Source organism: Neopsephotus bourkii, unplaced genomic scaffold (assembly GCF_033783945.1).
Source record: "Neopsephotus bourkii isolate Nb327-2 ecotype Australia unplaced genomic scaffold, CSIRO-AGI_Nbou_v1 NB_1008, whole genome shotgun sequence".
In the NCBI taxonomy this organism is placed as follows: domain Eukaryota; kingdom Metazoa; phylum Chordata; class Aves; order Psittaciformes; family Psittacidae; genus Neopsephotus; species Neopsephotus bourkii.
The window spans coordinates 92601-106793 of NW_026901498.1; the positions used below are offsets into that span (position 1 = coordinate 92601).

The 14193-nt window shown below is 56.6% G+C and overlaps 1 protein-coding gene across 3 annotated transcripts in view; it reads left to right on the plus strand.

The window, feature by feature from the left end:
• The window catches only part of ZFPM1 (zinc finger protein, FOG family member 1), a 34545-nt gene that overhangs the window by 10980 nt on the left and 9372 nt on the right, over positions 1-14193 (plus strand). For 2 of the 3 annotated variants that reach the window (XM_061360032.1, XM_061360033.1), the window contains exons 2-3: positions 2917-3048; positions 5887-5976. In XM_061360032.1, the coding sequence (XP_061216016.1) occupies positions 2917-3048; positions 5887-5976 (222 nt within the window). Of the gene's footprint in view, positions 1-2916; positions 3049-4914; positions 5582-5886; positions 5977-14193 lie in introns of those variants that run through there. The other variant, XM_061360034.1, reaches the window with a different exon arrangement.

Genomic DNA, 14193 nt, shown 5'->3' on the forward strand with positions numbered 1-14193 from the left:
CAAAATCTGGGGTGAAATAGGGAGGTTTTGGGGTAGCGGCACTGCCATGAGGAGATGATGCCTGAGCATCTCGATTGCAGGGTGATGGGTGAGCATCGTATCGTGGTGATGCTTCATGTGCCCTGAGACCCCCCCAGGCATCATCCCCCAGCTCCTTTGGGGCTTACTGCTTTATTATGGTTTATTTTTAATGGGAAGATGTACTCGGGGCCAGCACAGGGGTGATGATGAGGAGCTGGAAGGGGGAAAAAGAGATCCCCCATTACAATGCCCACATGGTCCTGCTGAAGCTAGTGGAGCTGCCTTGAAAGTCCAGCTCACGGAGTTGCATGTGGGCTGATCCACACCCAGGCTGCCCCCAGCCTGCACGTGTTTTCAGCCCAGGACCTGCTTTCTGCCATGGGAACTCCTCTTCCTCCTCTTCCTTCATCTCCTCCTCCCTGCTCCAGAGCCGGTGGGAAAGTCTGGGGCTGTTGCTATTTTCTATCTGCTATCAAGGCCTCTTATCGCTTTGCTCTTGTCTGCGTGCCGGCGTTCGGAGCGTCCAGGGTCTCACTCTTGGCAGCGTGGAGGAGTCCCCCCTCCTTTTATATTTTCCATGTATTTTTCCCCTTGTGTTTACCAGCACAGCACAAGGAATCAACAACCTTCATTTGAGTGAAATGATCAGACAGTTCCCTGGGTAACGATGAGCTTTCCTACCACTGGGAATGCCGGCTTCGATGGCAGACCTGCATCCCCAGGCTGAGCACGGGTGACAAGAGTACATCACTGCGAGTTTTGGACAATCGTTGTAAATTTTTTTTTGTAAAGAAGAAGGAAAAAAAAAAGAAAGAAATCCTTCCTTGTTATCAAAAATAAAAAAAGAGGGAAAAGGAGGGAGGGAGAAGAGTTAATCGTCAAAGCGGAGTATCTTGGAAGGGAGCATTTTTTGGCTCTTCCCCTCTCTGTAAAGCCAGCCTCAGTAATTCAGTTTTAAAGCATGAAAAAAGGGAGTTGATGAAATTCCACTATCAGCACTGAACCAATATGCAAAATATCTCGCCGAAAATCAAATAGCTATTATGTTTTCATTTCCATTTCAGCGTATTTGCTTAATGAAGAATAGACAGATCAGGCAAGCCGAGGGAGGCTGTGTGCGGTGATAACTGTGCAGGGCTTCCAGCAATCCCGGAGAAGTGACGCTCCGCTCCCTGCTCCACGCTCCCTCTCCCTCCCTGCTTTTCCCTTTTTTTTTTTTTTTCCCTCTTTTTTTACCCTTTTTTATTTTTTCTAAGCTATCTAGTAGCTCATTTAACCCACGCAGCCGGCGGCACCAGCGGCAGAGCATCCCTTGGGAATAGGCGGCGTGTTGGGAGCGGGATGCTGCAGTAGGGCCAGCTGGGTGCTGGGATGCATCCAGGGACTGTGGTGACATGGTGCTGGGATGCTGCCGGCCACCCATCTTCCCTATAGGCGCTCGGTGATGTTGCAGCACCCAAACTCCTGGTTTTATATCATTGCATCTGTATGGGGCATCCCCATCTCCATCCTCGGTGTTTTAGGGCAGGATATGGGTGGTCTGGGCACCCTGGGTGGGTACCGCATCCTGGCTCCATCCATTCCTCCCCAGCCTCATCCCTCCCTCCCTGGGTCTGTCCATCCCTTCCTGGCCAGGCTGGGAGTGCCAAGCTATGGAGCAGGCGAGAGTCGGGTTAACTTTATCAGAAGCCCAAGAGCCGTGAAGGCGTGAAAGAAGAAATTAGCCTAACAATGTTTCATTTGCAGCGAGAGAAACGATTTGTTAGCTGGCGATTGTTTCTGAATATTATCAGAGCCTTTTTAATTGTGCTGGAACTGAAATTAGCAGAATTAGAATAAATTGCCTTCCCTTCTCCGGCAGCCTCTTTATTCACGCTCATTGTTGTCTGCTTTGTATAGATTATGGGCTCTTTGTTCTCCTGCTGTAAATATACATGCCTGGAGTCACAGAGAGCAGCTGAGGTCTGCAGTGGGTTTGTCACCGCGCCATTCCCCCCCACTTGCCTGCACCGGGGTGGTGCCGGACGGGCACCGGGCAGCCCCCGGCACGAGCCACGCACGCCGCTCACTCTTCCTCCCTTTCTTTATTGATACCAGCACGGACGGGGATGCTGCGTTACTGTGGAAACGGTAGCATGGGCTGCCAGGGCTGTTTGGGGGGAGCTGAAGGGGTGTCCCCCATCGTGTACCCCATTTGCACCCTCAATGTGCCCTGTGTCCCCATTGCAGCATCCCCCTGTGTGCAGGGCTGTGGGCATAGCAGGGGGATGTGTTGTAGGACCCCTGTGAGATGAGGGGTGCTTGGGGACCAAGGAGATGGTCTCTGGGGTCCCTCACCCTGTTTAGATGCTGGGGGTTCAGATGGGAAGCACAGGTGAGCAGTGCAGCAGGCCGGGTACCTCACTATGCCATACCCATGTACCCATGGTACCTGGGGACCCTGCTCACTTCCCAGGCATGTGTAGAGCTCATTCTGCACAGTGTGGGAATTGCTGTTCCTGGAAGTGTTCAAGAACATATGGGTAAGGCCTCAGTGACATGGTTTAGTGCTGTGGAACAGTCTGACTTGATCATCTTGAAGGTCTTTTCCCACCCTGTTGATTCTATGTGTGAGGGGCACCAGGCATCCCTTGGGGTACACCCCCAGCAAGCCACTGGTTCTATAAACCTCCCTCTGCAAAGGGACACAGACCTGTGGGAGAAACCGGACCACAGGGCTGGCTGGGGATGGGGGTTCCCTTCCCTTCCCATGGCATTCAAGGCATCTCCTCTGAGCCCCGTGTCAGGTCAGGAAAGGGCCCTTTGCCATCATCCTACATTTCCCAACTGGGATAACCCACTGCTGAGGTTTTTCCCATCCAGTCCTCCCACTAACCACCCCTCTGTGTTTCCCAGGTTCCTTGGCAGTGATGGAGGAAGGTGAGGACGGCCCAGCGGCAGAGAAGAGCCCCTTGGAGAGGGATGCAGCCACCTTGGACCTCGAGGGTTCTGTTGAGCATGATGCCTCCAGCCCCCCCGGCAGTGAACGTGAGTCTCACCACGGTGGCAGGGGGCTACCCATGGTGTCCCCATGCCGTGGATGGGCTCTGCCACCGGAGCACATCGGCATTGTCTCTGCAGGGTGTGAGTTATCAATCAGAGCATCCCGCACACCCATTGAGGATGCTGGTTAAGCAAGACCCCCATCTCCCTGGCATACTCCATCCCTCGCCATCAGCAGCACGCTGGAGTGGGGCACAGGCAAGGATGCTTGCAATCAGAGGCAGTTTGCTCACCATGATGACTGCTGATGAGCAGCATAACCCTGTATCTGTATCAGCACCTTTTACCCACCATGGTGCTGAGCCACCAGTCATAGCGAAGAGATGGGGGTATGCAAAGTTCTGGGTGACCTGATCTAGTTAAATACGTCCATGCTGGTTGCAGGGGATTGGATTAGATAATCTTTGGAGGCCCCTTCCAGCACAAACTATGATATGATTCTGATTCTGTGATTCTATAAACTGACATTCTTCTACCCAAGATGAGCTCTGAAGGCCCCCTCCGATGCAAACTATGATATGATTCTATTGTTCTGTAGTTGTATAAAGCGATCTCCTTCCCCCAGGAATGCAAAGTGACCTCGTGATGTTCAGAACAACGTCTCCTGGGGTGCAGACTGCCTCCCCAGATGACAAAGCAGTCCCTGAGGTCATCAGAATAGTCTGGGTTAGAAGGGACCTTCAAAGCTCATCTTGGGGAGAAGGAGGTCACTTTATAGAACAACAGAATCAGAATCATATCATAGTTTAGATTGGAAGGGACCTTCAAAGCTCATCCAGTCAAACCCCTTGCAATGAGCAGGGACATCTTCAGTTATATCAAGACACCCAGAACTTTGAGGCCCTGATTCTATGATTCTGTGGTTCCATGAAGTGACCTCTTTCCCCCCAAGATAAGCTCTGAGGGCCACTTCCAACCCAAACTCAGATACGATTCTACCATTCTGTGACTCTATAAAGTGATCTCCTTTACCCAGGGGTTCAAAGTGACCTCTTGGTGTCCAAAGCCACATCTCTCAGGGCGCAAACTGCCTCAGAGCATCCCCTGAACCTGCAGGTGCTGGCACGGATGGGGATGGGGGCACGGGGCCGTTGCTGCCTGCTTCCTGCCCTTGCCGCCTGCCTGCCGCCGCGCTGTGCCATGCCCCACCCCAGAGGTGGCTGCGTTACAGGGCCGGGCTGAAACAGTCCCCAGATATCCTTTAAGTTCCTTCCTGTGGAGGTGGGGGCAAATCCTAATCAGTTCATGTTTGCAGTGCCCTTCGAGATAACCGCGGCGGGGCAAGGCTGCACCGGCTAAAGCAGCCGGACGGCTCCGCAGCAGGCAACAGTGGCTCCCGGGTAGCACCGGAGCAAAGCAAAGCGCGTGTCCCCCTTCCAAACTATTGGAGTGATGCCATGGGGATCCGCACTAAACAACGGTGGCTGTTGGGAAGCACCAGAGCAAATCAAAGCACGTGTCCCCCTTCCAAACCCATTGGAGCGATGCCATGGGGATCCACACTAAACAACGGTGGCTCTCGGGAAGCACCGGAGCAAAGCAAAGCGTGTGTCCCCCTTCCAAACCCATTGGAGCGATGCCATGGGGATCCACACTAAACAACGGTGGCTGTTGGGAAGCACCAGAGCAAAGCAAAGCACGTGTCCCCTTCCAAACCCATTGGAGTGATGCCATGGGGATCCACACCAGGCAACGGTGGCTCTTGGGAAGCACCGGAGCAAAGCAAAGTGCGTGTCCCCCTTCCAAACCCATTGGAGCAATGCCATGGGGATCCACACCAGGCAGCGGTGGCTCCGGGTAGCACCGGAGCAAAGCAAAGCACGTGTCCCCCTTCCAAACCCATTGGAACGGTGCCATGGGGATCCACACTAAACAACGGTGGCTCTCGGGAAGCACCAGAGCAAAGGGTCCCCCTTAAAACCAATGGAGCAATGCTGTGGGGATCCCAATAGCATGGGCAGGGAGGGCTCGCAGGCAAACTTTGCTCTGCAGCAGGGAGAAGCGAGTGGCTCTTATCTGATGGGGGAGCTGGGCTGGGGGCGAGGGAGCCGGGAGCCTGGGCGCGTTGCTGCACCTGGCACTGGGCTGCCTCGATAAAGAGGTGATAGCAGAGATAACGTGGAGCAGCAATAACGGCCACTAAAGCTTTCAGCGCGATGGATAAAAATCGATATGCCAGGCACTTTGATTTATAGCCAAAAATAATAGGACTTTTATACCCGGTGATTGATTTATTTGATGTTAATCATTCCGCTTATCACCTGTATTAATAATCTCCAATGCTGGTGACGTCACCCCTGGGTGTTCGCTCTGGCGCCGATCGATTGGGCTCCGTGCTGGTTATCCGCCCGGGACGCCAAGGCAAACATGTACTTTGGGCGCTAATCTTCCACACTGTCATATGCAGATAGGCTCTATCAGCTGCATCTCCAGCAGCAGTTAATGGAGAAAATAATTGTTATCAAGTTGCTATGAATACGCCACAAATAGAGCTGTGATGGGAGCGGGGCTGAATCCGGTGACATGGGGCCCAAAGTGGGATGGGAAGGATGGATGTGGGAGGGGTTTAGGGGTGAGAGGCGGGTGCCTACCCGTTGAGGATGTGTGGTGGGCTTGGCTGTCATGATGGGACATCCCGTGTGGGTCAGAGGACCCTACAGGTGGGCAGTGGGGCGTTTGGACATGGGGATTGAACATCCCTGTGCACATCCCTGAGAGCATCCTGACCCTGAGGTGTCACCGGTCCAGTGGTCCTGGTCCCCATGGGATGCTCCCTCTGAAGTTCCCCACATTTGACCTGCTGCCTTCCCTCTCCTGCTGCAGATTCCAGAGACACCCCAGAGAGTTCAAAGGAGCTGGAGAAGTCAGATCCTGGAGAAAAACTGCAGGAAATGGATGTCTGGAATGGGCCAGGTATGTCCCCAGTGTGCGGCCGGTCATCCTGCTCCTTCGCAGCTTCCCAGCTGGGACACAGGCTGGAATAGCTGGAGCAATCTCCATGCATTCATCCCTTGCAAACCAGTATGAGGACTGGGAGCTGGGCAGGCTGCAAATACAGCACTTCTGCAGAGAGGGGAGGTATGAGATGGTGGTTGTGGTCCCCAGATCCTGAGGGCACTTGTTTGGGACAGTAAAACCCAAGCTGGGAGCTGTGGGGATGCCATCACTGTGGCTGGCATCGTGCTTCCCAGCACAGGGAGGGTTTGGACCCCATCCTGCATCGCTCCACGCTTGCGAGGGCACTTCACAAACATCCTGGCAACCACAAGAGCGACGCTCGAGTGGTTTGGTGATGGTTATCAAAACCCCAAGGAGTGAATAAACGCGTCTATCTCCCTCTCGGCATCTCTGCTGGCACCCTGGCAGCCCAGTGAGGCTGCGTGTGCCATGTGGGTACCCTGCGCCCTATCGCCCTGCTATCTCCAAACCACCCCAAGATGGGGTTACACTTGAGGCTCCATTGTGCAGATTGGGTTTGTGGGTGCCCGTCCGCTGCGGATGGACAGGGATGGGGCAAGAGGGAGCTGAGCCCCACCGGGGGTTGATGTGCCGCATTTTGGGCCCCATTGGTGCTGCTCCTCCCAGGGGGAATGCTGATGGACCTGGTCTTGGAGCATCCCCCCTGGAAGCAGCAACGCATGGTGGGACGGGGTGACCCTGATGCAGGGCAGTGACCAGTGATGGATGCAGCAGGGCAGGGGTGGTCCCAGCGTGTCCCCAAGGCCACCAGCGTCCCGCATGGGTGATGGATAGGCACTGGGAACTGCCGGCTGCAGCACACGTGCTCCTGCAGCTGCCCAAATCCCCACGGCTCGGCGGGGAACTATGGCCCCGCTCCCCCTTCCTGCCCCATCCGAGGGGAAGCTCTCGCCGGCCCCGCTGATATCCCGGCCCTTCCTGCGTGCCGGGCAGGAAGGAGCTGCGAGGCCTCCCCAGCTCCTTCTTATCTGCTGCCTGGCCCTTTGGCCCCTGCACTGCCGGGCCCCTTGCTCCACCGCATCCCAATAGGGATGGGGCTTCCATGGGTGCCCCCATACTGAGAGGTGACAGCACTGCACAGCCCCTTATCCCAACAGCTCCATCAACCACAGGGTCCCCAAAAGGGACCACGAAGCCTTGGCTGTGACCGTGCTTCCCCCTTCCCCCTCTTCCCTCTCCAGAGCGGGTTATTTGCATTCTTTATGTAAAAGAGATTTTATTATCGCCTTCTCCCAGCCCATCTCTATTCTGGTAATTGGAGTGGTATTAATTTCTGTGTGGCTGGGAGTTGATGGCGGTCCGGCGATGCTGCAGCGATAGGGTGTTCCTTTCGCACCAACCGCCGCGATAGCCCGTCTATCAGGCGCTCTGCAGGCTCTGCACTTATCAGGGATGGAGCTGGCAAAAAGGGAAACTCTGAGCAGCCTGAATTTTCTTTTTTATCTGGCAGGATCCGCCGTATGTCAGCAGTGGCAGCTGTGAAGATGCAGCACATCGGGGTGGGGGGGGGGAACAAGCAGGCTGCTCCAGGCGCCTTTGTTCGCACCCTGAGGGGTCTCCCCTTCCTCTGGCTCTTTTTGGGGGGCTACAGGGTCACTCCCCACTATGGCTTTGCTCTCTGGGTCTCCAAAACTGGGTGCGCTGCTGCGCCAGAGGCTGGGCAGTGTCGGGATGCGGCATTCCAAGACCTCGCCGTGGGGCTCCTTGGTGCCGCGGGTCAGTGAGGGATAGGGAGTGTTGTTGTATTATCTTTGCAATGACCTTGTTCACTGGAGGGAGCTGCTGCTCACCCGCCTGATATGCAAATCCCCAGGGGTTGTGGGCTGTGATCCTCAGCTTGGGAGCCTTCAGCTGGGGTGCTCGGTTCTGCTTTCTGACACGGTCCCGGGATGGACCATGGCCATGCTTCATGCTCATCCTCTGATGGGCTGGAGAGGAGATGTTCATCCTCCCCAGATCCCCTTCTTCCCTTTGCCACAGCCCCACCAGTGGCTCTCATCCATGCCCATCTTTCCCACTCCTTTTTGTTTGCCCTGGAGCAGGGCCGGTAGCAGAGACCTTTGGGAGCACCCGCAGCCCCTGGCTCCCAGCCCAGGCCTGTCCCATCCCACCCCATCCCTGCCTGGCCAACCTCACCAAGTCCAGCCAATTTTCCTGGAGAACTAAGGTGAAAAGTTCCAACAGATTCCATGAATGTGGTGTTAGGACAAGGGGGGCGGAGAAGAGCAGAGTCCTGCTGAGGGACACGCTGCTCAACCGCTTTACGAGACACTGGAGAATCCCCACCAGGCACTGCAGCCCCAGGGAAGCCCAGATGACACTTGCCTTTCTGCAAGGTGGGATAAAGCTTTTTGCTGTTGTCCCTGTGGGGACACCGACAGGGCCAAGAGAGGGAAGGGATGGAGTAGAAAGGGCCAAACCCAGGGTTGTTCTTTGCCTTGTCCCCCCAACGGCAATGTCCCACCACCCTCCCTGAAACAGCAGCAGTTGCTCCCAGGGGGTCCCTCACTCCTTTTCCTACATCAGCGTCACCATTTGGGTCTCCACAAAGATTCCCCCTTTCTTGAGCCCCATCAGAACAGAAACTCATCCCTGGCAGTGTTCGAGGCCAGGTTGGATGGAGCCTTGGGTGACATGGTTTAGTGTGAGGTGTCCCTGCCCATGCCAGGGGGTTGGAACCGGATGATCTTAAGGTCGTTTCCAACTCAAACCATTCTGTGATTCTCATCTGTTCATGGCTTTATTTAATAGCTCCCAGGCAGTAACGATGCCTCTGAGTTGATTACAGAGCGTGGCACAGGTCCACCTCTCAGGACTGACCACGAACCCCAAACCCACCCTCGCCACCAGCCCCGTGTGTGGGTATCGGGATGGCACAGCCCAATCCCCTATGGCTTTTTGGGTGCATCTAATTAAAACCACGAACTTTGTCAACTCTCCCCCCCCCCCCGCCTCCCCCTTTGCCTTCGGTTGTGTTTATCTGCGCCGCGACTCCTACCCGAATAATCTCCGTCTGCCCGGAGCGTGTCTGCAAACCTCAAGGTTTATTATCGGGGCGAGCAGGGCACGAGGAGGACGGCTCATCCGGATGGCCGTCCCTGCGCCGCGTCTCCCCCTTTCCCCTCTGTTTTGAGTGGGTGGCAAAAGTTATTCCAGCTATTCCTTTTTATCGCCGGGAGCCGGGCTGAGAGGGGATCGCTGTGTTTGGGTTAGATTGCTGTGGGATGGGGGGAAGATTGGGTTCGGGGGGTCTCCTGCTTGCCTGGAAACTACTCCCTGTGAGGCTTGTGTCGGCAAAGCCAGACAATGAAGGCAGAAGGATGGAGGGTGTCCCAGTAGTGACACCTGTCCTGGGTTGGGGATATGGAAGGGGACACTGTCCCTGCTGGGGTTTGTGTCCCTGACATCAGTTCAGCCTCTGTGTGGGGACACTGGAAGGTGGAGGGATAGCCAGGATGGCGTGGGGATGTTGCTGAGTGGAAGGATGCTCAGACCAGTCTGTAATAACTGCTGGGGTGCAAGGATGCTCAGGCTTGTTTAGGACACTGGTGTGGTGCAGGGATGCTCAGACCCATTTGTGGACATTGCTGGGATGCAGGGATGCTCAGGCTGCTTTGATGACATTGCTGAGTAGAAGGATGCTCAGATCTGTTTGGGAATACTGCTGGGATGCAGGGATGCATTGAGGACACTGCCAGTGTGGGGGGACACCCAGACACAGCACGGCAGGGAAATCCCTGCATCGAGCAGCACCTGGATGATGTTGAGAGGCGCAGGCAGTGTCCCCCCAACTCTGTCCCAATCCTTTCCCTTGGGAAGGAGAAAAACATCTCATGTATTTGTGGAGAGAGCCCTGGGGGCGATGCTGCCAGGCTCACTGTGACTGACAGCCATCAATCACTGCTGCCTTGCCGCTGTGCACTGGGCTGGAGCTGAGGACCAGTGGGGTTTATGTGCAAAGCCAAGCTCGCACCCTGCTCCTGCCCAATGCTGAGGAGTGACCCCCCCTTGTGGTCCCCTCCTCCTTTCCGGAGGGGATATCTACCCTCTGCATCAGCTCCAGGGGCCCCTTCACTCCCCTTCCTCCCCCTTCCCAGCTTCCTGTCCCCCCCCAGCACATCCCTACCCGCTGCTTGGTACCAGCCAGGGCAGAGTCAGGGGGTCCCAGCAGCCCTGTGACTTGGGGGACAGCAGGGACAGGGTGTCCCTGGCACAGGGGTCCAGCCAGCCTGGGAGAGCTGGGAGTTATTCCTCCTTCCATCTTCCCTGAGTGCTTTCTGATGCTGTTCCCAATGTTAATTCCTGTACCCATACCTATGGGTATGGCTCACTTTTATTACCCAGTATAGGGACCCTCTTGAGACAGGGACCCCTGGGGATGGGGACCCCCTCAACGCCACATCCCTGCAGGGCTCAGCAACACTCCAAACTCAAACGTCCTGAGGACGTTATCAGGGCGCATCCTGCTGGGGCAGGGCACCCTGGCTTACATGGGGCATAAGGGAAGGGCGATCCCGGGGTGACACATGGCAAAGCTGGTGCCAGCACCTGCCAGCTGTGCAGAACAGCTGGCGAGCGGGTGCCTGGCCCTCTTTGGGGTGCAGCACCTCCTGGGTGCCATGGTCCCCCCCTTTTCCCTGAGCGCTGGGAGGTGCAGCTCTGCTCTCCGGGGTAGGTCACAGCTCCTCCATTAACCAGGGGCAGGGTTCAGCCTGATAAAGATTTGCTTTTGTACTCTGTCAAAAAGGAAATCAATAAATGGCAAGCGATGGGCAGGACTGATAAAGGCAGAAATCTCCCCTCAGCTCCTGCCATGCCAGGGCACTGGGGTGTCCCCTCTGCACCCAAAAGCTGGGGGGGGGGGGGGGGGTGTCAGAGCCCAGCTCTCCCATAACCATCCCCTCCCAGGCCATGGCAGCTCAGCCACAGCAACCCCAGGCTGAGCCTAAGCAGGCGCAGCCCAGCAAGGCTCGAATTGAAACCCTCCTCACTCCTTTGTCGTCCCCAAGGCTGCCCTGATTACTCGAGCACCCGGGATGGCAAAGCCAGGATAATCTCCTTAGCCCCTTTGGAGAGATTTCCCTTTGTGAGCGGAGGTGAAGAGTGGAGATGCTGCGTGTTCGCAGCTTAAGACTCTTCCCAATCGGCTCCCTCCATCTTATCGGAGCGGTGCCATCACATCATTTCACTAGTTGAGTTGTCAGGATTTATTCCTTCCGCCGCGCACTCGCTGCTTCTAAAAACAGCAGCTGGGGCATGCAGCAGGGCCAGGGCTGCTGTGGGAGACGGGGATGCTCCAGGTCCACTTTCCCCTTGGGATGTTGGGTACCAATGGATGGATGGATGGATCCATCCTCCCTCCCCTTTAGGAGTTCCCATGCCATAGGGACATCCCAGACATGCTGGGATGGGAGCAGAGATCCCCCGTTCATCCCTGTTCCCCTTGGGTTCATGTGGGGGCTATACCTGGTGTTGTGGTCCCCCCAGCCAGGGCTGGCAGCTCCCAGGGCCAGGCACAAAGCGCTGTATTAATAGGAGCAGCGCGCAGTGCGGCTGATGCTGGGATGTGGTCCCGTGACATCCCGATAGCAGTATTTATCCAGATAGTATCCAGGCAGCTGCAAACACTGTGGGGACCTCCAAGCCTGGATCCCTGCCGAGGGGCAGAGCCCATCATTCGGATTGGATTAAAGTCACACTGGTGCAGTTGGGGCAGAGGGGGTGCAGGAGTTGGTTGGGATGGGATGTGCAGGTTTGCCCAGGGCTGGGTGGGCCCTCTCTTCTGTTCCCTATTGTTGCTCCCACAAGGAAAGCAAATGTGGGTGCATGGATGCAGCTGCGCCTCTGGAGCATCAGGAGCAAAGGCAGGTGGCTACAGGAGCTGACCCACTCCCAGTAGTGCATCCTTGCCCCAGCCAAAAGGATGCTGTGGGTTGCCTTGCGGATGGGCTCTTATAGACGTTCCTCACACCCTTGTCCTGTGTTCACCCTGTCTTACATGGCAATGCCTCACATGCAGGCCTGCAGAATTCCCCCCTTCCTGGACCCCACGGGTCCAGGGGGGCTCTGATGCCAGCCCTGCCTCCCCAGCCATTGATCGCCCCATGCTTGGCCATGGTGTGATGACAGGATTAATCTTTGCTCTCCAGCACAGCTCTGCCTGTTTCTCTGAAATCTCTCGATGGGGAGATAAGCCGAGGTGCAGTGTGGGGCGAGCAGGCGCTCTCAGTCCCTGGGGGCAAGGAGCAGCCCCAGCGCCCCGTGTTTCAGCAGTGGGGCAGAGCACTGGGGTCCATGCCGTGCACCTGGCTCACCGGGGGCTTTTCCCCTCCCTCCTTCCTTCCTTCCTGCTGCTTTTCTTCACGACACAAAGCAAACAGCCGCGTCCCTGCCCAATTTGGTTAATGATCATGGAGATAAACGTGCCGCGATAACCGGGGCACTGCCTGGCTGGGACTGATGGCCAGAGGAGATACCCGGGGCGGTGTTCACCTGCCGGGGGGATCCCGCAGGGAGGCAGCACCGGAGCCCGGCCTGCGCCTGTGGACTTTGCTCCTTGCCGGGCACCCCATGGGCTGGCACCAGCAATTCCCAACTCTCCAGGCTGCAGGCAGAGGGATGCAGCTGAACCCGGTGCTGTTGGAACGTGGGGATGTGGATCGCTTGCTTTGGGCTTTGTTACCAAGTGTGGACAATGTGCTGTGCTGCGCCATCCGGGCTTGGCGTCGTTTCCCCTTTCCAATGGAGAACTACAGCAATACCACGTGCTTACTTTGGAAAATCCCCTTTTTCCTCTTCTTTTTCCTTGCTGTATCAATGTGGGTGCAGCCGGTGCTTCAGGGGCTGTGGCAGCATCCCTGTCTGGGCACAGGGACACCCATCCAAATGGAGAACTGCTCAGCTCTTCTGGATGGGGTTCCCCACATCACGTTTTCGGGGTGACAGTGCTGCATTGGGCCAGTGGCCAGTGCCATGGCCACCGGGCGCTGGTGGGGAGCGGGCCAGCTCCGGCGGCACTATTTTTGTCCCCCTGTCTGGAACGGTTTTGTCTTTATCAGCGCCTGCGTGTTTTCTCTGCTGGGGATTGATACACAGAAGATGAAGTGCTCTGACATGGGAAGTGTCAGGCGAACGCTCTTATCTTGGAGACATGGTCTCCTGACCCAAACGCTGCTGATTACCAGTGAGACAGGGGGGAAGGAGGGGCAAAAGGGGGGGCACGGAGGGGGGGAAAGTGGCGGTTGGGCTCTGTTCCCCAAAAGCAGCCAGGCTGTGCAGAGGGGGAGACATCACCATTAGGAATGTGGGGCTTTGCTTCCCACCTCCAGTGATGGGGGATGCTGGGAATGCGATGGAAGGGCTAAAGGGAGCCTGGCAGCCCAGTGGCACATCGGGAATCAGACAGGAGTAAGGTGTTGGAATCATGGAGCAATGAGCACTGAGCAAGGGTCTGACTGCCCTGCTCAGCCCTGAAGCCGCGGTGATGGCCACATCCTGCTCGGTGGCTCTGCTTCCTGCCTCCCCTTCCCCCCCCCCCGCAGCCCGGGTCCTTCACAGGAGGGGCTGCTGCTGCCTCTTGGCATTGGTTTGTGCCAGGGAATAAATCCCTTTGGCTCCTTGAAGGCCTCAGCCCTCCTCCTTGTGTTATCCTGTGATGGAGTCAGGGGGTGCTGAGCAGGGGGATGCCAGGAAAATGGGGCAGGGGGATGGCAGGGATGCAGGATGGGCAGAGCCAGCACCGTGCTTGCTCCCAAACCGCTTTGATGGGGATGAAATCCTGGCTGAACAGAGCAGGGATCCCCATGGCCAGGGCACTTTTCTTAGCATCCAGCTCCAAACCAGCACCAAGGGCTTCCGAGCTGAAGGCACTGAGGGCAGGAGGTGCTGTGGGAAGGGGAGGCAGGAGCCCTGCCTGTACCCCAGGAGGGCAGAGCTGCTGCAGGCAGAGCACATCTCATTCACCAGCATGTGTCGGAGGCTGTGGCATGGGGATGGAGGGAGGGTGGCTCAGGGGTGATCCTTGGGGATCTCTAACACCTTTGCAGCCTTTCCTCCATCCCACCCCCAGCAGGGAGCAGGTTTTGCCAAGGGGCACCAGTTGATCCCCTGGGACACAACTGGAGACACATCCCTGGTGGCACAGGGCATCCT